Consider the following 23836-nt stretch of genomic DNA (forward strand, 5'->3'; position numbering starts at 1 on the left):
TATCACACCTATCTAAAAAACTGGTGCCTCCTCTGAGGACCCTGCAATCTCAGCAGGGAGAAATGCTGGTAAAGCTAACAGAAAGCCTGCTCATTGTCCTCTCTTCATTTGATTCAGAACTGACATGGCAGTGATTTCCTAAACAGAATAAGAAAACTATGTGAAAGATAAACAAAATCAAGACTTCTTTTCTCACCTCTGTGCAAGGACTTTTGCTCACAAATTACCTCTTGTTTGCTCATCCAATTGTCCACTTGCTCAGTGTCCCGATAGAAGAGCTGCAAGTCCATGCATTGCTCATACTGCTGCCGGCGCAGTTCCCACAGCTCCAGCAGAGAAGCTCTTTCTTCAGAAAGGATGGTGAGCTAGGAGAGACAGGAAACAGAATGTCAGGTTCACTACTGGGATGAAATGTCAGTCTTAATGTCCTCTAATCAGACATAAAGGCTGCCATGGAATTTCTAATCCTAATGCTAATCTTGAAGACTTTTTACTGACTTGCAAAAGGGGAAGAATAACTTTCACTTGTATGTGTAAGCAATGCTACAAGAAATGTATAAATCCTGAGCAACTTGTATGTTTATGTGAATCTAAGGGAGATGGCATCTTCTGGCTAATATGGAACTTACTGCCACACATCACAAACGATTCCAGGCAAAAATGCTAAGTAAACTCCTAGTTAGAACAAAAAGTGCATCCATCTAAAAATGAGGCAGTGTAAATAGAGTAGAGAATCTTAGCTGAGGAATGCCAACTGAGCGTGTGCTCCGTAAAATATGTATAAAAGAAAAAAAAAAAAATCCAGCAATGGACACAACTTTTAGGCTTTAGGCTCCAAAGTTACTTTTGGTCTCTTTATGAAATATCTCTTAGCACATATAATATATTAAAAAGACATTATTTATCTAGTGTTCCCCAGGCAACTCTATATTCCAAGACAGGCCCACGTAAGCATTTATACATATAAATCAAAAAAATAAATTTTGTTGGCTCTTGGCTCCAACTACTAATGTGGGACTCAGGTCCCTGCAAAATTCCCTTTAAGTAGGAAATGTGTCGCATGTTTGCCAAACAAACAGTCTCTCTCCCGTCAGACACCAATCACCATACTGTACCACACAGGTCTCTTTAAATCGCTGAAGAGAGAAGCTGCTCCTCAACTTTGAGATGGAATCTCAATCTAAGTAATCTAAGTGTTCTCACACACCACGATGACATGCAATGTCTGGATACTTAAGGATAGATAATAACTATCAGAAACTAAAAACAAAAAAGAAATAATCTCTCCTTTGAAAACTTCTTTTCTTCTCTTACCTTCTCCCTCACTTCATCTGAGGCATAATGACCAGCAGCAAGCAGGGCCTGTCCAGATTCATCTGCAGATTTAAAGCTATCTTCATGAGCATCGATTTCACCCTATGGGCAAAAAAGGCACAATTATGCTTGGCATCTTATAAAAGAAAAAGAAGTGTGGGATTTCAAATGATCATTAGAAGTCAAAATAACACATCTAGAATGAGGAATAGAACAAGAGATTAGACCAGGTTTCCTAATTATCAGTCTAATTCACGAAACAGAACATCATTTATTCATATGTCCTTTTCCTACTTTTTCCTAGCTCTGAGTTTCCATACATTTCCATGGGTCTGTGCTCTCTCCTCTGTTCCATTGGTCTATTTGTTTTCTTTGTACCAAATGGTCTTGCTTGCTATGACTTTATATTACCTAGTAGGGAAAGCTCCTCCCACAACCCCATCTTGTTCTTCAAAAATTTCCTAGCTGTTTTTGGATTTTTTCCTTCCAAACAAATTTTAGAATCAGCTTTTCTTATTCTAAAAACAAACAGAAAACCTGCTGGTCCTTTGACTGGAATTGCACCGAACTTAATTATTTTGGGGAGAATTACACCTTTACAAAAGATTGTTCCAGAGGGTATGTGGGAACTTGGTACTTTCTACATAATTTTTCTGAAACCTACAACTGCTCTTAAAAGACAAAAGAAAAAAAGGACATTCCATTCATGAACTAGATAAGTAATCTCATTTACTTAGTTTCTCTTGAATGTCTTTCAAAGAGCTTTATAGCTTTCTCCACAATGTCTTACACAACTTTTTGTTAGATTTATTCCCAAGTATCTTATGCTTGCTGATGCAAATTTAAGTGGTATCTTTAAAAATCACATTTCTAACTCTGTTCTTAGTGTAAAGGAACATACTTGACTTTTGTATACTGATTTTATACCTAGTACATTAAAACCTCTCTAGTAATAATAATTTTAAAAATCCTATTTAACAGTGTTTTCCAAATTACTTTGCCACAGAAAACCCCCCTTCTTTTTAAAGGTAAGACCTATTAAGATCTCATATCACTAGTTTTCCATGGAATAAACCTTGGGGAAATACCAGTATTTCACAGCATTCAACTATGAAATTCAGCATGTAAACGAAGACATTTTTTTAAGATAGCATAGGATGAATGTGCAAAATAGTAGCACCTCTACCTTGGCACAGTTTGTCTCTTTGGTTTTATGGATTAGTTAACATCCTGACATTTAACCCACGATTTCTGCAATCTACTAGAAGCAGGTAGAGCAAATCTACAAAAGCCAAGCCAACAACAATCCTTATGATGACAGACTCCTGTGAAAAAGGTTTCAACAACTCTGCTGACTGCAGACCTCACTGGACAATGACATGCTAATTCATTTTAAGCTAATGTCTTTATTTTGGGAACATCCTGGAGACATTACCTTGTGTTCTTGATGTCTATCCAGCAGAGCTTCAGCCCCAGCTACATCGCTGGCAAGCTCATCTGCATTGATGAGGGCTTTCATCTCGGTCACCCAGCTGGTGAGGTCACGGAAGTCGGCAAGGAAGCGTTGAAGCCTTGGAAAAACCAAAGATAAGTCATTAGACCTTTCCCAGGATGTCCCAGGTTGGAAAATGGCCTACCAAAGGTCCAAATTCTATGTTCTCAAAGGTCTAATGAACTATACAAACTCTAGTCCTGGGAAATATAGGAGTCTCCCAATCTAGACGGAAAAGGAAAACAAAAGGCTGAAATCAGTCCTTTAAAACTTAGGTTCTGTCCATTGCCCAATCTTGTCCTATATTTTCAACTTCCCTGTTATTTCCAAGTTTAACTCCTGTTTAGTAAGAAGCATTCTTCTCCTTTCCAATCCTTGATTTGCATAATTTTAATAGGATATTTCATGTGGTATCCAGATAGTTTAGGGGATAGTTCCATTTTTATCAGCCATGATCTCGTGATATGGAATGGAAAAAATATATTTACAGAACTATAAAGTTGCCAGTCTCCAAACTAATACGATATGGGTAAGAAAAAGTCACCTGCATTTTCTTAAGTGAAACCTGGCAGGCAAAGAGAAACTTTTTCCAATATATAGAATTGACCCTTAACTCTGCCTTCCCCTCTTCTCTAAAAACAGACAAAAGATACAGGCTATTGAGCACAGAAAGATTATTTCTACCTGTATGAATCATTGAGGCGTGCATGTCTCTCTGCTGCCAGAGTACGGATCTGTTCCCAGTTTGTAATCAGTTCCTCTCGCTTCACTTGAATCTGAGTTGCACTCAGAGGGTGGGACTGCTGCAGGCGGTCAGCGTCAGCACACAGGGCTTTGACCTAGAGAGACAATTACTGTCAAAACTGCTCTCCTGATCACTGATAAGTTATTTATAGAATCGGCTCCTTTCAAAACCCACCTTGTCCTCTAAAGCAGCAAGATCTCTCTCCAAACCCTCGTGCTTCCGAAGCAGAGCCTGAACACTTGCCAAGTCGCGGCCAAAATCATCAGAGGCCATTAATTGCTCCTTTTCCTTAATCCAGCTAATGGTCTCATCCACATCCCTGCAGAATAAAGAAACCAGTTAACCCACAGTTATGATGATTCTCTAGAAGAATAGGGAAACCTACGCGGGGCTAAGGCCTAGCCAACTATAGCATCTTATTAACATATGCCACATTCTTTATCAGGCCCCTTCAAATGGACGTCCACTTTGACTTGGTACCTATTAAAGCGCTGAACTTCAGCTGCCCCAAAGAGCTTCCCCTGTCTCTGAAGAGCCAGTCCCTTCAGTCGCTGCCAGGCTGCATTTACTTCATCCTGTTTAGTCTTGATCAGTTCCTCTTCAGGATGCTGTTCCTAAATGAGAAGTAGAAGAGACGAATCTGGTCATAATTCCGGCTCCTATAACTAGTTACCCTAGGGTTGGCTCCTTGAACTGTCTGACTTAGCAAAATCTCTGCTGTTCTGAAGAAAATCAATGACAGAAAAAATAATGGTCTTCTCTGACCTACATCTTAAAAGAGCTTCTGTTTCCTCTTCTCTAAAAAGGGGAAAACTATTAGAATAGGGTGGTTAAGTCTATATAAAGTGGTTATGCAACTACTAAAAACCTTTATATTAAGAAACACTTCAACTGCAATTATATAATAGCTTCATCAATGCAAACACCTGCCCCAATTGCTTCAGTTTGGTATTTCAAATGCTTGTGAAGTTGTCAAGCATTCCTGCCTAAACACATGGTTTTCAGGGCTCCAAGTGTTTGTTCCTGGCTTCAAACTGGAAACACTTTTTAAAAAAATATTCTTCTCCACCAACCACATTTTATTTAATTAAAAATAACATTAAATATAAAGTAAAAAGAAGCATTTCAGGGTTCTTGGATCCATTTGTGGAGACCATGGGTTCAGCCTGACTACTCTTCTCAAGTAGAACTTTGGGATGGCTCAGGATTCCAGGTTAGTGAATGTGGGTGAGGGATTGTTGAGGAATGACTGGATATCCTCCCTCTTCATCACCGACAAAAAGGAAGAAGCACCAGCTCTTAAGCAGAGCCATAAATATAAAATTTGTACCCCTAAAATCAAATTTCCCTAAAAACAAAAACTCTCTAATTGCTACTATTTGATGTCTCTGGAACACTTTAAACTCTATAGTGGAAGGTGAGAATAAAAAAGCAGTGTATACAATTGCACATGTAGGCAACAGGGAAGAGTCAGCTGAGTCACTCCCCACTTAATGGGTTCTGGAACTACCAGTGGAGACGCTGTTCATTACAAGGTGTCCCCAAGCTCCCAAGAAAGCCCAAGGAAGCTTCAAATCAAAGAGCAAGAGCAATCAGGCATTGGTGGATGTCTGCCAATTCTAAGAAAGCATTCACAACTACACCCTTGTCTGAGAAACTCCGAGACCTAGCTTTAGCAGCCCAATAAAAGCTTCACCAAGCCCTACCCCAAAGTGGATGAAGAAAACATATCAAATGAACTCTGCCCTTCCTGCCCATAGTAAAAAGTTAAAAAGCATTCTCTAATTTAGGAGCACTCAGTATTGTTGCCCTACCTAGATCTACACAGAACTCTTAGATATGCTTACAAAAACTTGCTTACTCCGAGATTAAGGAACTGATCATCAAAATTTTCTTCTGAATACACTAGAAGGTTAACACAATGATGCTGTAGGAAACACAGAGCTCTCTGCTATTTACCTGGATGAGTTTGGCAGCAAACTGATTAACTTCATTAACTCTTTCTTCATGGGCAGCCATATCTGTTTGAAATTCTTCAAATTTCTTCTGTAAAACCTCCACGTGTTCTAGGTCCTGGCCCAGTTCCTCAGAAGTCACAATTGCTTCCTATTTAGGGACCATAACAGAGCCAGAGTCACCAACCAACACATGGTAACAAAGCCTGCCAGAAGTTTACTATGAAACAGACACATTAGGAATGGAGCCATATTAGCTTTACTGGATACAATTATCTGTGTGGTTTGTGATTTCAGTTACTCCCACAGGTAAGCGGAGGAGTTCACAGCATTTCTGTCTTAGAGACTCCAGGCTTCAGAGCTCCAGAACAGAATATACCAGAGAGCAACTAGAGATATAGCAATCCCACTTCCACACCTTCTGCATACACTGGTTATATCTGCCATAAACACTGGCTCTCAGCTGTAGATCACAGATGAGTCTCTTCCATTTCTTTTGGAAATCTTTCTTCCCAAAACGTACCTTGTCATTGATCCAGTCCATCACATCCTCACATTCTCGTAAATACTGCACCAACTTCTGGGCCTGAAGCAGTTTGATTCCTTTTTCCCGCATCTTCTCTAAAAGTAATTCCCACTGGCGGTGTAGCTCCATCAAACGAGTCTGGAGGATAAAAATTCAACCCTCTAGATTATAACCAGTTGAGCTCCTTTGAGATAAAAACCACATGGAGCCCTAAATAAAAATCTTTTGAAAAGATAATCCCTAAACCGAGAGGAAATTACAGATTTAACTGAGAGCAGGAAAAAAGTTCACACTTTATAGTGGTCTGATAGGTCTTAAAATTACAAAATAACTGACCCTCCATAAATAGATTTATTCTAGTTTACTTCAGAGGAATTATTCCTCAAATGGGATTCCTACCTCAGAAACCTATTGTGGAGGGAAAGATGAGGAATTAACATGAAAACTGAAAAAGAAATTACTGAAGAGTATATTCTGAATTCATGGAGGCAAGTAGGGGTGTGGGTGGGGGCAACAAAAAATATTATGTCCTCTAGACATCATAAATATAAAGAAATAAGTATGAGGCATACATAAAGAAGAAAACCTTCGTTTGAAAGCAGAAAAGAGAGGTGTCCTGAAGTGTAATGAGCTATTAAAAAGGATTCTTGACAGAAAAAATGTTTGGAACCTCTGTGAAAAGATAGTCTGTGGTAAAACACATCTTCAGTTTCTTTCAAACACAGGCCCAAACATATTCACTTCCCAGCATCTTTGGGTTCTCACAGCATAGGCCCAGTAAGAACTTGTCAAGAAGTGGGGCAAACTGATCATCAATCCAAGTTTCGGTAAAGTATTCCACATTCCAATTCAACTTCAATGTCTTGATTATGCCTACCCAAGATACTGGGAGTTTCTATATAACACCAATAGACATAAGAAAAACAAACACAAAGCGTTAAACACTAACAGAAAAGAAGCTGGGATCCACCCACTGTTGAGATGCCACTCCCAGCAAAATAAAAACTTGAAAGTCATGGGATAGTCAACATGGGTGGATTCTCTTAGAAACAAGTTTGGACGTTTAATCTGAAAGGAGAAAGGAGTGTGGGGGGAAAACGCTCACACAATTCACTTCCACCACTGCAATCACTTCCACCCGTTTGTTAAAATCGTAAGCCACCACTGAGAAGGATGTGAAAGGCATTCCAAGGCAAGGGGGAAAAGGCAACCAACAACCATACTCCACCTACTCGGATGTGGGACCCAATGTGGGTGGCAGTGACTATGGGGCGCCACGCTGTCCGGTACGGTGTGAAAGTCTAAACCAGTGATAGAAAGGTTATCCAGGAAACATAGCCTTTGCACTCCACCCACCTTCCTCTATGTTAATGCTGCCTTCCAAACTGAGTTATTAACTTATAGGATCAGATAAATTACCAAGCCAAGATCTCCATGATAACTGTAAGCACAAAAATAAAAATTAAATGAGAGGCCTTTGCTCAAATTAAAAATGAGGACACAGAAGGCTAGAGAAAACCTCACCCTCAAATCAACTGTCTCTCACAAATTTCATTTTCATTACCTGCAAGTAAAGAACTAGGGCTACGCCTGTTACAGTAGTGGAACAATTTTCCCATTCCTGCTAACGTCTGATCTGGTAAATATTGTGGGCTAGAGAGTGTCCAGTTTCACAAGCTTACTATTGTTGGAGAGGGTAAGGGGGCAAGAAGGCAGGGTTTCTAGCCAGGGGAAAAAAAAAAAAAAAAAACCTAACCATCACAGGTGCACTTAAGAAACAGGTTGAAAGCTGACAGGGAGGAGAGGAAATCCTGGTTCTGATTCAGGTGGATTTCTCAATAGAGGCATGAGCAAACAGCAGTAGCTTTCAGAGAGGCAGATGGGGGGGGGGGGTGGGAAATTAAGGAAAGCCAATAGGAATGAAATGCAGGTTGGAAAAATAAAGCAAATAGTTGTGACCTGAGAAAGAAAGTATAAGACTAAAATTCCAGTTCTGTCACTTATTAGCTATGTGACTTTGGGCACCCTCAGTTTTTACCCTTATTCCTTCTATAACAATGGGGGATAATGGCTTTTTGCAAGATATTGGAAGATTAGAGATAACACATGAAAAAAGCCTAGCAAAGTGTCTGCAAATAAATAGCTACTAACAGCTATACAACAAATGGCAGCTAATAGTACTTCAAAAATTATTTTTTTTAATTTTTACAGTTTGGAAAAAACACTTGGTTCCTTATGGACTGGGTCATTTAATTAAAATTTAAAATTTGTTTCTTGATTCTCTTACATATACAATTACTATATAAGGAGACAAAATGTGAAAAGGGAAGAAAACAGGGGTATTCATGGTAAACATAAAGAGCGCTTATGGTAAAAATTAATATTTAATAATTTTGTAGCTTACTTTCTTTTTACCTTGCACCTTAAATATTACACTCAATGTCAATTTTAAGTCTACTGTATTTCTTTAAGTTATATTCATTGCATTTCTCTTTTATATGTTTATTATACAGTGCTGATGGTAAAAACTTTTTATAATCTGTAAATAAAACAGGTATAATCTATTTTTACCCCTAGTTACACTACATGTTTTTCTCTAAAAAGTTACATGCATTTTTGAACAAAGATCTGTGAGGTGACTTGTAAATGACTTCTTTTAGTTATTCATTTTATTTTCATGCCTGAGATAATTTTCAATCGCTCAAAAACAGGTTCATGTACAAAAATTTTTTTCTCATTTATTTTTCTGTAAGTAAATAACTTTTTTTTTTTTTATGATTGTATGATATAGTTTATATGAAATACCTGTAATAAGCAAACTTCACAGCAACAGTTGTAGATTAAAGGATACCAGTGACCATGGCAGCAGGAGGTGGGGAAGAGGAAGGTGTGGGGAGGGGGAGTTATTGCTTAATGGGTGCAGTTTCTCTTTGAGGTGATGAAAAAGTTGAGGTAATGGGTGTTAGTGATGGCAGCACAATATTGCAAATAGAATCAATGCCAATGAATGAATGGTATACTTGGAAGTGATTAAACTGAGAAATTTTGAGTTGACTATTTGGTATGATAAGTAAAAAAATACATATATCAAAGTGAAAAAAAAGTTCTATTTCCCATTTCAATTTTCCACCTCTCTTCCCAAGAGATAACTAACATTACCAGTTTCTTGAGCATCTTTGGAGAGAAATTTTAGGCATAAACAGGTCTCTGTTTTTGTGTCCCTTCCCCATATAAATGCTACATATAGAAGATAACTCTTCAGGAGACTTCCTGAGTTAGAATACTTTCTCTCCAACCTTACTGCAATTATTCAATCCACTGTTGAAGAGTACAGGTCTGTAACTTTGCAGAATGTCACTCAATTTTGCCTGCTGTTTGCTTATGATTAAATTAAGCATGAGCACTTATGGCAGTAAAACCACAGAAGGGATATTGTGTCTTAGATGCTTCATTTCAGGCGGCACCTCATGTCAGTCTGTATTACTGTTGGTAAAGTGAATATTGTGCACTTGGTCACGGTGGAATCTATCAGGTTTTTCCATTGCAAATTTATCAGTTTTCCTTTTTTGATTAATAAGTAACCTGTGTGTAGAGTCTTTGAGACAATATGTATCTTGTTCTTCATAAAACATTCACTTCGAAATTTTTACATACATTGATGTTTTTTGCCTGAATCAATTATTACTGAGATGATTATGAAATGATATGTATTCATTTTATTTTCATTGTCCTCAGCTCTGCTGAACTCTGGGTCCAGGCTGGGTCAGTAGTGCTGTGGAGTGCCTCTTGGACCTATCTCTGTCCCCGAAGTCTTGCTTAACATTTCCAGAATGCTCAACTTGCAGTCTCAGAGGAAGGGTGCATCCCCAGCAAGAGTGAGAAATATTTGGGGCTCAGGATGATGATATCAGATACACTGAACTAGTTTCTGTGCCCCCTCATTCTGGTTCCAGAGAAATAAAACAATTGCTAGTGAGGTTGGTGATATTTTGCGTCGCTTCTATGCCGTGAACCTTCTCATCTCAGGGATTTTGCCCCTTGTCTTGTATTTGTTCTAAGATCTCATCAGGTTCTCTTTTTCTCTGGGCAAATAATCTAGATCTTCGGTTTTGAAACCAAACTTGGACTCTTGACTCTGGAACCCCAATTTCTTTAGCAAGCTGTTCTCTGGAATCAATCCCAGGGTAAGGGTTGTTCTTGAACGCCTTGATGAGAGTGCACAATTGGGAAGATGTATAGCAGGTGCGGCACCATCTAGAGTAGCTTGATTCTCCGCAGGGAGGTGTTGCCTGTGGGCCTGGCTTGATTCCAAGGCCTGCTCGGGTTCTGTTCTTCTCTGGAATGACTGTCGAGCTCTTCGATTCTGAAACCAAATCTGGATTCTCGACTCTTCAGCGTTAATTTCTAAAGCAAGTTTTTGTTTGGTGGCATGACCTGGGTAAGGTTTTTGGTTGAAGGTGTTGATGAGGATTTTCAACTGGTCGGCTGTGAATTTGGTGCGACTGCGCCTTTGGTGTGTAGCGATCATGTTGTTTGTGGAGTTGTTCTGGGCCATGTTGAAAGAGATTCCCGGTTGTTGAAACCTGTGCCTAGGAGTCAATAACTTTTCAAATATGTAGTCAATTCCCCAACTTTTATGTTGTTCTTCAAAAACATCAACTTTCTCAAGACAATGAATATTGCATATTGTGCCAAACGACCTTTAAATTTCAGTGTCTAGAATATAAAATATTGAGCCTGCATGTTTAGTTGGATCACAAGAAACCAAAGACATGAGGTAATGAAACCCTTTTCTTGTTAGGGACAACATTATATCAGCATAGTGTTTCCGAGCACCTAGATTAGTAGTGACTAAGGCTCCTCTATCCCAATCCTGTCAAACTTACCATTATTTACTCTGAGACGATCAAAAATGTTGCAATAGTACAATGAAATGTTCCCTGAAGAACTCTTAAATATTTTGGCTATTGGAATTTCAGCAATTGATTCTTCTGAGTAAGAAAGATTCTGCTCTGTAAAAAATTCTTGGATCCCAAGGTCACTGATCTCCACCCCAACTATACTGTGTACCTAGTCTGCAAAACATGTCACCTCAACTGCTTTTCCACAAAGAGGAAAAAATAACCTGAGTCCACTATTGCTGTTAAGAAAAGTATCCAAATGCTTCTTTGATGTCCTTATTCTTCTAGAAATCCAATTCTGCGGCTCACCTACTTTTTTATGGCATTCTTCCAGAGAGTGTACTTGGGATTTTTGTACCTTGTTATCAGGGTACTCTTTAATTTTGAGTAAAGTTCTTGTATCATTCATAGTTCTGTAAGCACCTCTGCCTCACGAGCAGTTACCTCTGACACCTCTTCAGTTGCCTGCTGCTTCCTCTGCTCCTCCAAGAGCCTCAAGGTTGGGATCCCCCCTCTCCCCCCCCCAACTCCTCTAACAGTACTTTTTAATGTTGCTTTAATAAGATCTCTAAACAGGGCAGAGGGTACTAATAGACCAGATTAATTACTCAAGCCAAACCCCTGATATATTCTCGATCTCCATCTGTATTTAATTGCAGAGGCATATTACATTACTGAAATGGACTGAATGTAATTAAATAAATAGTTGGGTCATGGCATTTAGAATTTACTTTTATTTCCTATTTACAATCATTACTAAAAATAGTGAATGTTATTACTCATATTACCAGGGCTAATTGCAAGTGTTCAATATGAGACTACAGAGCATAGCAGAGCAAAAGTATTTGAAAACTACTAGACTGGGGAGAGGGGATGAAACATTTCTGCTGGGGCTTAAGAACGTAGCTTTCATCTAAATCTTCAGGGTCACTTTGACAGATAAAGGACTAGAAGAGGTTGGTCCCTTGGTGGAACAGGACTTTGGATGACAAGGAACAAATCACAGATAGATATAAGGTACATGAAATATATACAAGAGCTTCCAGTTATGAGAAACTCTGTGTGTATACCTTATCCTCAAGAGGCTCATTTTGCCTTAATATCTTAGTATTAGAAATGTGAAACAGACAGAGATCAATTATTGCCCCAAGTTCAATGAACCAGCACCAAAATGAGCAAGACCAAAGAGTTTGAGGACTCTTGTCCTCAAAGTCAGTAACAGCACCATGGTCACTGACCAACAGATGCCACACAACTGGACCTTTAACTGGCTTGCTGACTGAACTCAGTAAATGCTATCCAGGGCCAGCCACCGAGATCAGACAGCAAGCTTCCCAACAGAGAACTTTCTTTACAGAGCTCATGATTGATCCTATTTATCACTGTGTCCTATTCCCTTAATTCACTGATTTCACTTATGCTTTCCCACGTATTTACAATCTGTAGTGAGAGTTCAATTTAGCGTATCTTCTTTAAAGTGCTGCATTGTAATCACATTCTAGTTTGTTCTACAAAACTTTCTTCACTGAGTATTCAAACACTTGTTTATATTCATGCCAAGTCATAATATTTCAAAGGTGGGATTTTGATAATGCCTTTAAGAGACTTCATAAATTCTTTTAAGAAGTTGGAGAAGTCTATCTTTTTAGAAACCTGACACATAATTCCTCTACCAACCAGATGAAGGCTGTCCATACCAGGCACTACTCATTCTTACCCTTATGGTTTCAGATGCAAAATGCCCTTCTGAGATCATCAGGTTTCCAGTTTCATCCAGCTTAACAATGGCTCCTGAATTAGCCTGTATTTCAGCTTCAAATGCTTGATGTTTCTGAAGCTTTCCCTGTTGATGAACCATGAAGTGAGCCAAAAGGTGCAACCACACAGTACTCATCTTTGGTTCTCACCCCCCTTATTCCTCCCCTCCTTAATCCTACACCCTCTAATCATGGACACATCACTCAGCATCTCACTCATCCCACTAACTGCTTACTTACTCAAGTACTCTGAGTGCATCTATACTGGCTTTCTGAAAACTTAAACCACTGAGAACCACCAATTTTGCAGACAGGAAGATGTTTTAAGATATCCTAATCTTATTGTCCATAAGGAAATTAGCCTTAAATGGACAGGCAATGTCTTCTAGAAATACAGATCCATACTGATGGTTTTCTTAGCATGCAGTGTTTACTCTTGCATAATCCATCCACATTCACTCACAACGTGACACTTTGTTCAGCTTACTTTAGAAGTCATTTGATCCTGCGTACATTCCACATCTCAATACCTCTTTTTTTCATCAAGTACTGAGCCGGGAAGGGATTTGCCAAGCAGGAATGTACCTAAGCAAGTGCTCATTAAGTTTTTTGTTCTTAGACTACTTTGGTAAAGTACCAAAACAAATTTTTTTAAAAAAAGAATTTCAACAAAATCAATGAAAAGAAAGGCTTTCCTTTTTTTTCTTAATAGTTTTATTGAGGTATAATTTACATACCATAAAATTCACTCATCTGAAGTGTACAATTCAGTGATTTTTAAAGGCTTTGCTTTTGATAAAATTTACCTATGAATCTCTCAAATGGGGTTTTAATGGTTCATAACTATGAATTTCTGCCAATAACAACATTGTTAGCTTGTCTTTCTCAAAAACACATATTCCAAGAGATCACCCCAGACCTTTCCTGAAAACTACTTAAAGGTCACCAACGGTTGCAAGGCCATGGCTAAAGAACAAACAGCTAAAGCATTCAGAAAAAATAACTAAATACCTGCAAGATTCCACACTCACTTTCACTAATAAGCTAAGGGCTTTTCACATTAATGAGTTAGCCCTTCCTTATGTCTAGTCTACATTCCTTCTGCTGCCCAATCTCTCAAGGTGATAATTAGTTTAAATTTCTTTGATTTTAGAGCAAGAACATTGTGCTCTTTGAATTTTGGCAGGAATCTCAAGGAGCTCAGACACACCTGTAAGTTGGTTGGGTCTTTATAATTCTCATCAGATGCAATCTGAAGTTTCTCCTGAATCCACTTCTCCAACTCCTCAGCATCTCTTTGGAAAAACTGGAATCTATAGGAATCTTCAAGCTTCTGGCGCCTGAGGGTTGAGAGCTCCTTGAAGCGGTGGTATCGGTCTAGGACCTGCTGCCGCCTCTCCTGGATGTCCTCTGCTGTTTCCAGCACTTTGACCCCGCTTGGGTCCATTTTCTGAAAAGAGAGAATGCCCTAAGATAAGCACCACAAGACATCAAAACAGACTCAATAGAATCAGCCTCTCTGAAGGAAGGAGAAGGAATTATCAGATGGTCCTAGCAGACAAATGAAGTGAGAAGGTAGATCCTTCTAAGGACTAGACAATGTAACCCAGATCCTATTCCTTTATAAAATAGCTATCCACTTCCCCACAACACCTAACTACATGGGTGCACCCTCCACCCTGCCCAAAAGATGCCAATATGGCAACGAAACTGAAGGGAAAATACGAATGGGAGTACTATGATTTATGCTGTCAATTCTACAGGGGTTCTTAGGATTCAAAAGAAACCACTTTCCCACTCAAAGAATTAAGTGACAAGTCCATTCAAAAATTCTTTCATCTGGTCTCTATATTTCATTGTGTAAGGATTAGAAACAATTTACCCTTACTTAAACCAGATTTTCTCTGTTTCTTTCCAGATCTCAGCCTGTTATTCAATGAAGTAAAGGGAATAATTATAAAATAATTGTGTCCTTAATATCAACAATTAATAAAAGTTATTTAGACAAAGTAACTAACTTCTCAGTTACCCCCAAATGTCACCCCTACAAGTCTCCTTCAGTTTATCAAAATGCCTGGGCAATGAACAGGCTCAGTTTCATCCAAATGCACGCAACGAAAAGAAAAACAACTCAAGGGTATCCAAAAAAAAAAAAAAAAAAAGTGTTGGGAAAGATTTGCCCTGTTATTTTGTAAAGCAAGTAGACTGTATACGTTTAGCATCAATGTCAATTTAACTACAAATGCAGGCTAACTGGACAGGCGGACATTTTCTGTAGTACTCAATCTGCCCCACTTCAAACCCTCAGATTTCTGGGCTGTTTCACCAAATTTTAATGTCAGAGAGAATATCTGACCTATTTATGTGAGAAACCCAGAATAAGCTAAATGCTTGTATCAAGAATAAGCCATTTTATCCATTGTGGGATTGAGAAAGCCTTCTTGGACCAAAAGGGGGAAGAGAAATGAAAAATAAAGTTTCAGTGGTTGAGAGATCTCCAAGTCAAGAGGTCATTCTGGAGGGCTTTCTTATGCACTATATAGATATCCCTTTTTAGGTTTTAGTGTATTGGAACAGCTAGAAGGAAATACCTGAAAAAGTTGAAGCAGTAGCCTTTATTCTCAAAGACGACCTGTATAACTATATAGCTTACACTGTGTGACCAAGTGATTGTGAAAACTTTGTGGCTCTCACTCCCTTTATCCAGTGCATGGACAGATGAATAGAAAAATAAGGACAAAAAAGTAAATGAATAATAGGGAGGGATGGGGAGTATGGGATGTTTTGGGCGTTCTTTTTTACTTTAACTTTTTTTCTTATTTTTTTTTTGAGTGTGGTAATGAAAAAAAGTGAGAAGGTAGCCCCTTCTTAGGACTCAACAATGAAACCCAGATCCTATTCCTTTATAAAATGACTATCCACTTCCCCACAACAACTAACTACACGGGTGCAACCTCCACCCCACCCAAAGGATGCCAATATGGCAATGAAACCGAGGGGAAAATACGAATGGGAGTACTATGATTGTGGTGATGAATGCACAACTATATAATGGTACTGTGAACTGATTGTACACTGTGGATGATTCTATGGAATGTGAATATATATCAATAAAACTGAATTAAAAGAAAAGAACATGGCATTTTATCCTCTAAGAATCAGAAGGAAATAGGTACAGATGAAAAATAGCTTCTAAACTTGTCAGTAATGTGTGATCTGCATGAGCCACTTTGCCTCTCTTCACCATTTCCTAGAGTGACTAAAAATGGTAGGTGTAAATGAGATGGTCTCTCAAATCCCTTCCAACTTTAAAATTACATTATACAGAGGGGCTTCTGAGATTTGGTAAGGAAGCAGTCCAGATAAACTTTATGGTCCCTTCCAGCTTTGTTGTATTATTAATAAAAAGTATGAAAATTGCATCACCTGGGTAACATTTGGGAGTTATTCTTGTCATCCTGTTAGACTGTCCCAGTTATTAGGAAAGGATAAGCAGCCAAAGGGTTAGGAACTGGAAATCAATGAGACTGCTCACCCACAATCAACTCTGACATAAACAACACGGGTGAGATCTGTGAGATCTGCATGAGATCAGAGTTTCTAGCTCACATTCCAGTTCCTAGGGGATTAAAGCAGCTCCAAGAGGAGGTAAGAACACATTGTTTGCACCTGAACAACTCTGCAAGCTTTCTATGAAGAGACTATCTTCTTAGGGAAGAATACATGAGATGATCTTAGTCATATAACCATTCTTTCCAAATTATTCTCCACATATTAACCAGTTATTTTTGTTTGTTTTTTTAACTATAAGAAGAAAACATATTTTTTGCCATGTCACTCCCATGCTGTAAGATCTTTTAAGGCTCCAGTCTGGCAGAAGAGTGAGTCTAACTGTTTAGCAGGACATTTAAGGCCGCTCATGATCTGGCCCAACATCCTGATCTGGTATGTCTCTCACCTGGTCCCTCTACTCCCTTGCCATATGAAAATATTCCTTCTTCAAAATACATAACTCCCTTTTAAAATATCAAGCTATTGCACATGCTTCCTTTGCTTAGACTGTCTGTCTCTTCTCTCCCTGGGTAACTCCTACTTATATTTCAACACCCAACTAAAGTGAGCAAACTGCAGAATTAAAGCTGTACTCACTGCTCCTTCCTTCCCTCCTCAATTTAATCATACTCTTCTGTAGATTCACAAAGCATCTGTATATACCTCCCACAGTACAATCAGACCAAGCAACCCAATTTTTGTATCCCCGATTTCTAGCATACAGAGTTCATTAAGAAGTGTTTGCTGAATAAATATTAAGTACATTGAGTGTTGCAACTGCTATGCTATGCATCCCATTTGTAAGGGATGGGGAGAGAGCTCACAATCTAACCAAGTTTCATTTTCCACATTGTAAAACTGGAATGCCATACAAGTAAAAGCTAGACAAGAATGGCAAACAAAAAATTTACTGACTGAAGCTATACAATTAGGTTATCCAGCCTAATGAATAAGTCTGAAGTACTTATCTTGGAATGACCAAATGACAGTATATTCTGAGAAAGTAGCTGCTCTTTTGACCATGGCAGGGTGGTACCTCAGGGAAACACAGTTCAAGAAGGCACAATTTGCATCATCAGGACAGCTATGTCTGAAAACAGTATTTTCTGTTCTTAAAACAGGCTTCAAAAGAGTCCTTAAACCAAAATTTGAGCGTAACCCTGAAAAACCAAGTGCCTGATCAGAGCAGAGTTTCTGTAATAATAATTAACTACCAGCAAGGCAGTTCTGGTTTACACTGCTGCCTGCCCTAACTACATCAGCCTATTTCGGAGAAGTCCGATTCTGACAAGGATCTTGACAAAGAATCACTACCATCACCAGCCATATTTATTAGAGTTTAAACACGTCCTCACTCATTTACCTTCCAATTGTCTCCTCCAGCCATATCTCAAATTAAACTCCTTCACCAAACCCATATGACAGGCCCTGGGCAGGGTCCATTTCCCAGCTCTTTGCTCAAAAAGTTCTCTTCGTCAGCAATGTTCTCTTCTCTCCTACTCCCAACTCTGCAATTTAGTATCATATAAATTCATCAAAGTCTAAAGCAAATCTCATTTTCCATGAAGTTTTTCTCAATCAGAGGTCCTCACTCCCTCTACGTTCCCCTTACAGCACTATCACATTTTGCTGTGTAATTACTGTTCTCTCCCTACCATATTTATAAGTTCCTTAAGGGCAAACCATAACTTACTCTCACTTGGATCCACTCTTAGCACAGAACTCAGGACCTGGAACATATTAGAGAATCAATTATATTCTAAACTTGGAAATAAAAAACTGCTCACTTGATAAGTGGTCAGAAACCAAAGGTCATCTAGTAAGCAAGTCGTGGAGTCTAAGGTTGCCAGTGACGTCTGGTTCCCAGACTAACTCACTAGCACCACCGATTCCTAACATGTTTAGAGTTAACACACCGATAGCTGTTTGGTTATTTATTTTTTCCTTTCACCATCACCCCCTTATCTTTTTCATTCCCGCTTTGGAGGGAAAAAAAAGAGAGAATTAATAATTTTTAAAAATCAAAATTATTTTTGTTTTTAAGATTGAGCCTTAAGTTAGTAAACAATCTGGGTTAAGAATCAAGTATTTATATACTTCCTTTGTTCTCATCTCTCAGGAAAAGTAAAGATAGAAAAATAGGGAAATGATGCACCTAATTTGCTTGCTTACAAATAACAAGAAAGGCACAGTTTATGTATGAAACAATAACTATGCCGTACATGAATTCCTGAAAGAAAGATGTCTAAGTCTTTAGGATTAATGTTTATGGTATTGGTTCTGCCTCCTCATATCACAGAATTCGCTGCATTACTAAGAAATCACATTGGGGGAGCAGGCTTTTCCCATGAAAAAGGGATCTCCATCATAATACCGCAAATTATCCACCTGAGCAAATTCCCCTGGTTGGGCCCAGCCTGCTGATCTGACCCTACCAATCCAGGGATATAGTCCAAGGAGGCTCTACTGAAATTAACCAACCTAAAAGGACCTCTTTGTCACCCCACTGAAGTAGAACGAGTCAATTCTATACCAAGTGCTTTGGTCAGGCAATAATGGACTTTTCTTCCCTGCAGTAGAACAGCTGACGTTAGGAGGTGGGAGATTTGCCAAGCCACAACTGGCAAGTCATCAATGCTCTCCCACTGCTGCTAGTATTCAAAATTTTCACTTGCATGATTACAGGAACATAAGTTTATGGGTTAATAAGAGTTTCTCCCTCTTAACCTGACAGGAAGCTGTTTCCAGTTTATCTATACAAGTTCTGATTTCTTTTTGCTCCTAAAGGGAGCAGAGACTACATTAAACCCACAGGAAAAGTATTCATGTGTATCACCAAGAGCAATTACCCAAAGGTGCTGCTACAACCTCTCAGCCAAAACTATCCCCGAGAGTTACTGGAATTTCTTGGACGCTGCCTGCGTACTCTACATTCCTTTCATGACTGAGGCTGCATACTGCAAGAACCCTGCCCTGGCAATATGCAGCAGACAAGTAAGGCAGATTCCAGAGGGAAAGTTCCAGGCTATTCCCAGTCCTAAGGGGATTAATGCCTTTTTGGGTGCTAGAAAGGAAAATTGGGGAAATGTGCCATTAAAAAACAATCTCCAATCTTACTAGCTGGTTTTATCTATTCCACTAACTGCCTTAAAACCACAACTGAGAAGACCTCCTAGGAGTACAATCAACTGACTGTGTTATCTCAAACCAGCAGATCAACTTCGATTTTACCAATCAAGTCAATGTATATGGAGAATGGAGGGGAAAGAATATGCTAAATATATTCTCTATATGTTTAAGGATAGTTTCACATTTAAGGTAACAGAAAGAAAAAGGCTATATTTTTTCAAATATTATTGGAGAAGATCGAAGATGCAGGCTATAAATGCTGCAATGCAGCAGTCAAAATGTTAGCTGCATCATTTAGCAAGTAATGTGAATTGATCTCAGGGGGATGAAACAGGAATTACAACTATGTCATCCATTGTAATAAGTAAAAAGGATTGTCAGCATCCTCACAATACTGCCAAATCTCTGTGAAGTAAGAGAGGGGTCTAAAGATACGAATGTTGGTTAGATATTTCTAGTTTAATCCAAAGATTTAACATGCCTAGGAATGACACCTTATTTGCAATACAAATTTATATATATTATCAGCTGAAAATGGATTCCTACAAAAGAGGCTAGTCATTGACCAGTATCTTTGTCTTCTTGATAAATGACAAAAGAAAACTGAGGCAGATCTTGGTACTCAGGGACTTTTCAAATGACCTAACCTTATCTAGAGAAACTATATGCTCTCATTCTCTTTGGAAGAGAAGGAGGCAGAGGGTGGTAATCACACTGTGTTAAGCAACACAAAAGATAGTAGATACAAAAAAAAAAAAAAAAGAAAGTAGATAGAAACATTTTCAGACCAAAGGTCAAACACTTTGGTCTTGCAAACTTGGCATCTGCAGTGAGTGGACTACCTCGTAAATAGTGAAAGAAAGAATTTGGTAATTACAGTTTCTCTATGGAACCCCAGAAAAGGAAAAGAAAAATCTGTGGAAGATGGAAGTCTCTATTAAAAACAATGCATTGGGATTCTCATTCTTTCACCAAGCTGAAGGTGCTGGGATTTTACAGGCACTTAGAAAACTATCATAAAATTCCAGTTTTCAGGAAGGATACCAGATAAACCGTTTTTCAAGGAAAGGAATGTTATGGACTCACTCACAGGATGAACAGATCACTTTGCTATATGGAAAAATTCATAAACATCACCCAAAGCAAAAGGTCAAAGAAACCATTCATCATCTTTGTTTTTGTTGCTTAGTCAGAGCCCCAATGTGCAGAACTGACAATGCCATTTTCCATGGCTTAGAAAGCCAGCCTACTACCAAATTTTAGATTTGCAAAGCAAGAGAACTAAATCCACAGATGTGGAAGGGTCCCCTGAGAACAAACCACCAAAAAATTGGTTAGCACTCATAAAATTTTATGCCAATTTGTTTCTTAGATCAAACAAATTAACTCAAAACCAACTCAGCTGCAGATTTTAGTGGCAGATCTGATGATAAGCAGATAGGTACATAATACATAAGTTAAGTCTTTCAATGCCATAAGAAAAACAATGAATATATTTGCTTAAACCACATTCCAATCAGGATTGTGGATCTGCACTTCAGCCTTCAAATTGATTAATTCACTTCAACTTGTTAGCACAATTCTGCAAAGGTGAGCAGGGACTTAGCTCTAAGAAAGCAAAAGATTCATACTGCATTGCATCAAAATCCAGAAATGCAGAGCAACATTGAGATAACTTACTTCTGAATGATTCCCAAATACTATCTTGCTGCTACTTACCTTTTAACCTGCAAAATTCAGATGAGAGGTATTTAAGAGCAACATATTGTTACTATAATTCAAAAACACAAAGAGGTTATACTGTGGCCCATTTTTATAAACCTCATTTAAAAAATTTACTTTTGATTTATAAAAGGGCATGCCTTGGATTTATCACTTATAATCACTAGAAATTTGTAAAGTTTGTATTTCTCAGTATGGGATATCAAGACATTAATTAAAGCATTTTTTTCCTTCCTGAAAAAGGTCCAGTTTAGCAAACATTCAAAAGCTGTACACATATAAAACATGTATATATTGAGCTTTTTTTAAACAAGAAAATGCAAGCTCTACTTCATTACAGGGATTGTGGCTGAAGATATAAGTCAATGGGAACTGGAAACAAACCCAAGTTTACAATATTTGTCAAGTTAAAAATATCATTTTTAGTACATGTTTTCAGATTCTTAATTTTTCCTAGTATCTAGGATAATCTGTTTAGACCCTTGGTTCTTAGAAACCAAATAAACATAAATTAAAAAAATTGGCAAACACTACATGCAAACGGTAGGGTGACAAGAAACTAATATATATATATATATATATATTCATGCCTTAAAGAGAGGAAGGTAAAAACAGGAGGTTTTGGAAATTGTAGAGTAAATTTACTAAGACTTCTGATCATGTAATGCCAAAAAAACCCTAACCAATCTGCTTAACAGAAAGGTCATGCAGGAAGGGTTTTTTTCCCCCTCTCTTTGGATCATTCAACCTCTTTGACACAAATGTGTCTCCACTACAAGCCAGGCAAAACTCAAAAGGCAACACACTTCCTGCATGCTGGTCAAATACCTGGACTCTGCGTTTACGAAAGGATGACAACATGATGGAAGAATGTGGAGTCTAAAGAGGGAGGGGGAAGAGCAAGATAACAAGCTTCTAAGGGCAAACTGAACAAAATAATTTCAAAATGAAGAAAACCTTTAAAAATACATGAATACAGATAAATATCAATTTTCAGACATTTTCCTGTCTCCTTTGACAGGAAAATTCTATCAAGTTTCTATCCCACCAGAGATTTAAAATGTAGAAAGAGAACCAAGGTTCTCTGATCTTGGTTACTATCTCCAAGTGCTGTCTTGGCCACAACTCCTTTTAGGCCTGTTTCCCCACTTGTCAAATAAATTTACAATACTGAATATACTTGTTAAAACTAAACATCCCCACCCCCGCCCTGATTCACACTTTGATAAGTTAACTGAGAATCCCAGGGCTAGATGATTCCTAAATTCCTTATATTCACTAATAAAATAGCATGCTTTCATGAAATCATCAGAAACAAGAAAACTCAAGCTAAAAAGATCTGACTTGGGCCTAGTTTGCTGGTAAATTTCCTTTACAAAATACTATATCCTGCTTAAAATTGGTACAAGAGGACTATGACAAAAACGTGGAAGGAAGGTGATGGTTCAAAAGCACAGCTGCTCCAGTCAACTGGTCCCAAGCGATCAACTATGCATTCTTCCTTCGCATTCCTGGAGTCAGCATTTGCCATCAGGGTGTTGCATTCTTCTCCTGTACTCAGCCAACCACAGCTGAAATGCTGCAGCAGACAGGCGTGCAAAACTAGGGAAGTCCTCACATATCCCACTGAGGATTGATTACAAAGGCAGGTCGGCTTCCAGCCCCGTGTCCTTAGTGCAAGTTCAGCAATGACAGGGCTGTGGTGGAATATTCCTGAGCTCCACTTCTCATGATCTGCAACTGGCCCCTCCCTTTGAGATAAAGGTGGGCAGGAAAAGGAGCGAAAATTCTGACCCAGGGAACCAAAAGTTACATTTTTAAAACAGGTCTCCCCACCAAAACTTGTTCATCAGATTGTTTGACAGGCTCACATTAGAGCCTGTGACATATCAGATTTCTCCAATTACTAGATTACTACAAAACACACTGAGCCAAGACAAAAGCATATCATAGAATTAGTTACTAAGCTGATGGTTTACCAACAAGAAACACTTCACCCCTGTCCAGTATAGAGTAAATCCTCCTTTTGATTCTTTCCATTCTAGGTCCCTAGATAACTGCTAACACACTTTGAGGGTCCCTTTGAGTAGTTATGGCCCAGTTACTAAAAAAGGATTGTTAATTTCCTGCACAGAGGCACTTACTGCAGCACATATTTTTTTCCTGCAGCACATTTTTTTTTTTAACTTTGACTTCAATCTGACCTTTCAAAATCTAAGACATTAAGCTACAATGAAAGAGAAATTGACTAGTTTAAAGTGGAACCCTGGCTCAATGGCTTCATATACTGCTATTCTTAAGACTGTATCTGCTCCCTGGCTGCAGACACCCCCACTCTTCCATTTTTGATACATTCTGTTTTACTTAAGTCCGATTGCTATGACGATGCAATTTCTCAACACATTATGAAAATACTTCATATAGCCTCTCTTCTAAAAACCTCACAGCTATGATTCTAAGTTTTTCTAAAATACCATGAAGACAGAACAAAGGGCTTTAAATATTTAAGGATCTATTACATAAAAAAGATTTGACAAGGTGTTACAGCAGTTCAAGCATCATCTCAACCCAGTTTCACGGGCTATTCAGGCTTTCCTTTAAAACATCTCAACCCTTAACTTTAAGAAAACCCTTATTTAAAATATATTTTATTGCGATAGATTAAAGAGATCTTTAAAAGCAATTTCCGTTGGAAAGACCAAATTCACAGAGACGGCTTTCAAACAAAAGACTGCCGTATTAT

At 38.4% G+C, this 23836-nt stretch overlaps 1 protein-coding gene and 1 pseudogene across 4 annotated transcripts in view; both read right to left on the reverse strand.

Annotated features, from left to right (window-relative positions):
• SPTAN1 (spectrin alpha, non-erythrocytic 1) overlaps window positions 1-23836 on the reverse strand; it is a 72982-nt gene that overhangs the window by 48189 nt on the left and 957 nt on the right. For all 4 annotated transcript variants that reach the window (XM_037798584.1, XM_037798583.1, XM_037798582.1 and 1 more), the window contains exons 2-11: window positions 13901-14140; window positions 12651-12776; window positions 6030-6170; window positions 5511-5657; window positions 4032-4165; window positions 3726-3870; window positions 3491-3645; window positions 2750-2885; window positions 1315-1416; window positions 228-365 (exon numbers count right to left, since the gene is read on the reverse strand). In XM_037798584.1, coding sequence (XP_037654512.1) covers window positions 228-365; window positions 1315-1416; window positions 2750-2885; window positions 3491-3645; window positions 3726-3870; window positions 4032-4165; window positions 5511-5657; window positions 6030-6170; window positions 12651-12776; window positions 13901-14137 — 1461 coding nt within the window. In that variant the 5' untranslated portion in view covers window positions 14138-14140. The remainder of the gene's footprint in view (window positions 1-227; window positions 366-1314; window positions 1417-2749; window positions 2886-3490; window positions 3646-3725; window positions 3871-4031; window positions 4166-5510; window positions 5658-6029; window positions 6171-12650; window positions 12777-13900; window positions 14141-23836) is intronic.
• LOC119505712 lies at window positions 9207-10909 on the reverse strand (annotated as a pseudogene).

This window comes from Choloepus didactylus, chromosome 10 (assembly GCF_015220235.1).
Source record: "Choloepus didactylus isolate mChoDid1 chromosome 10, mChoDid1.pri, whole genome shotgun sequence".
Lineage (NCBI taxonomy): Eukaryota > Metazoa > Chordata > Mammalia > Pilosa > Megalonychidae > Choloepus > Choloepus didactylus.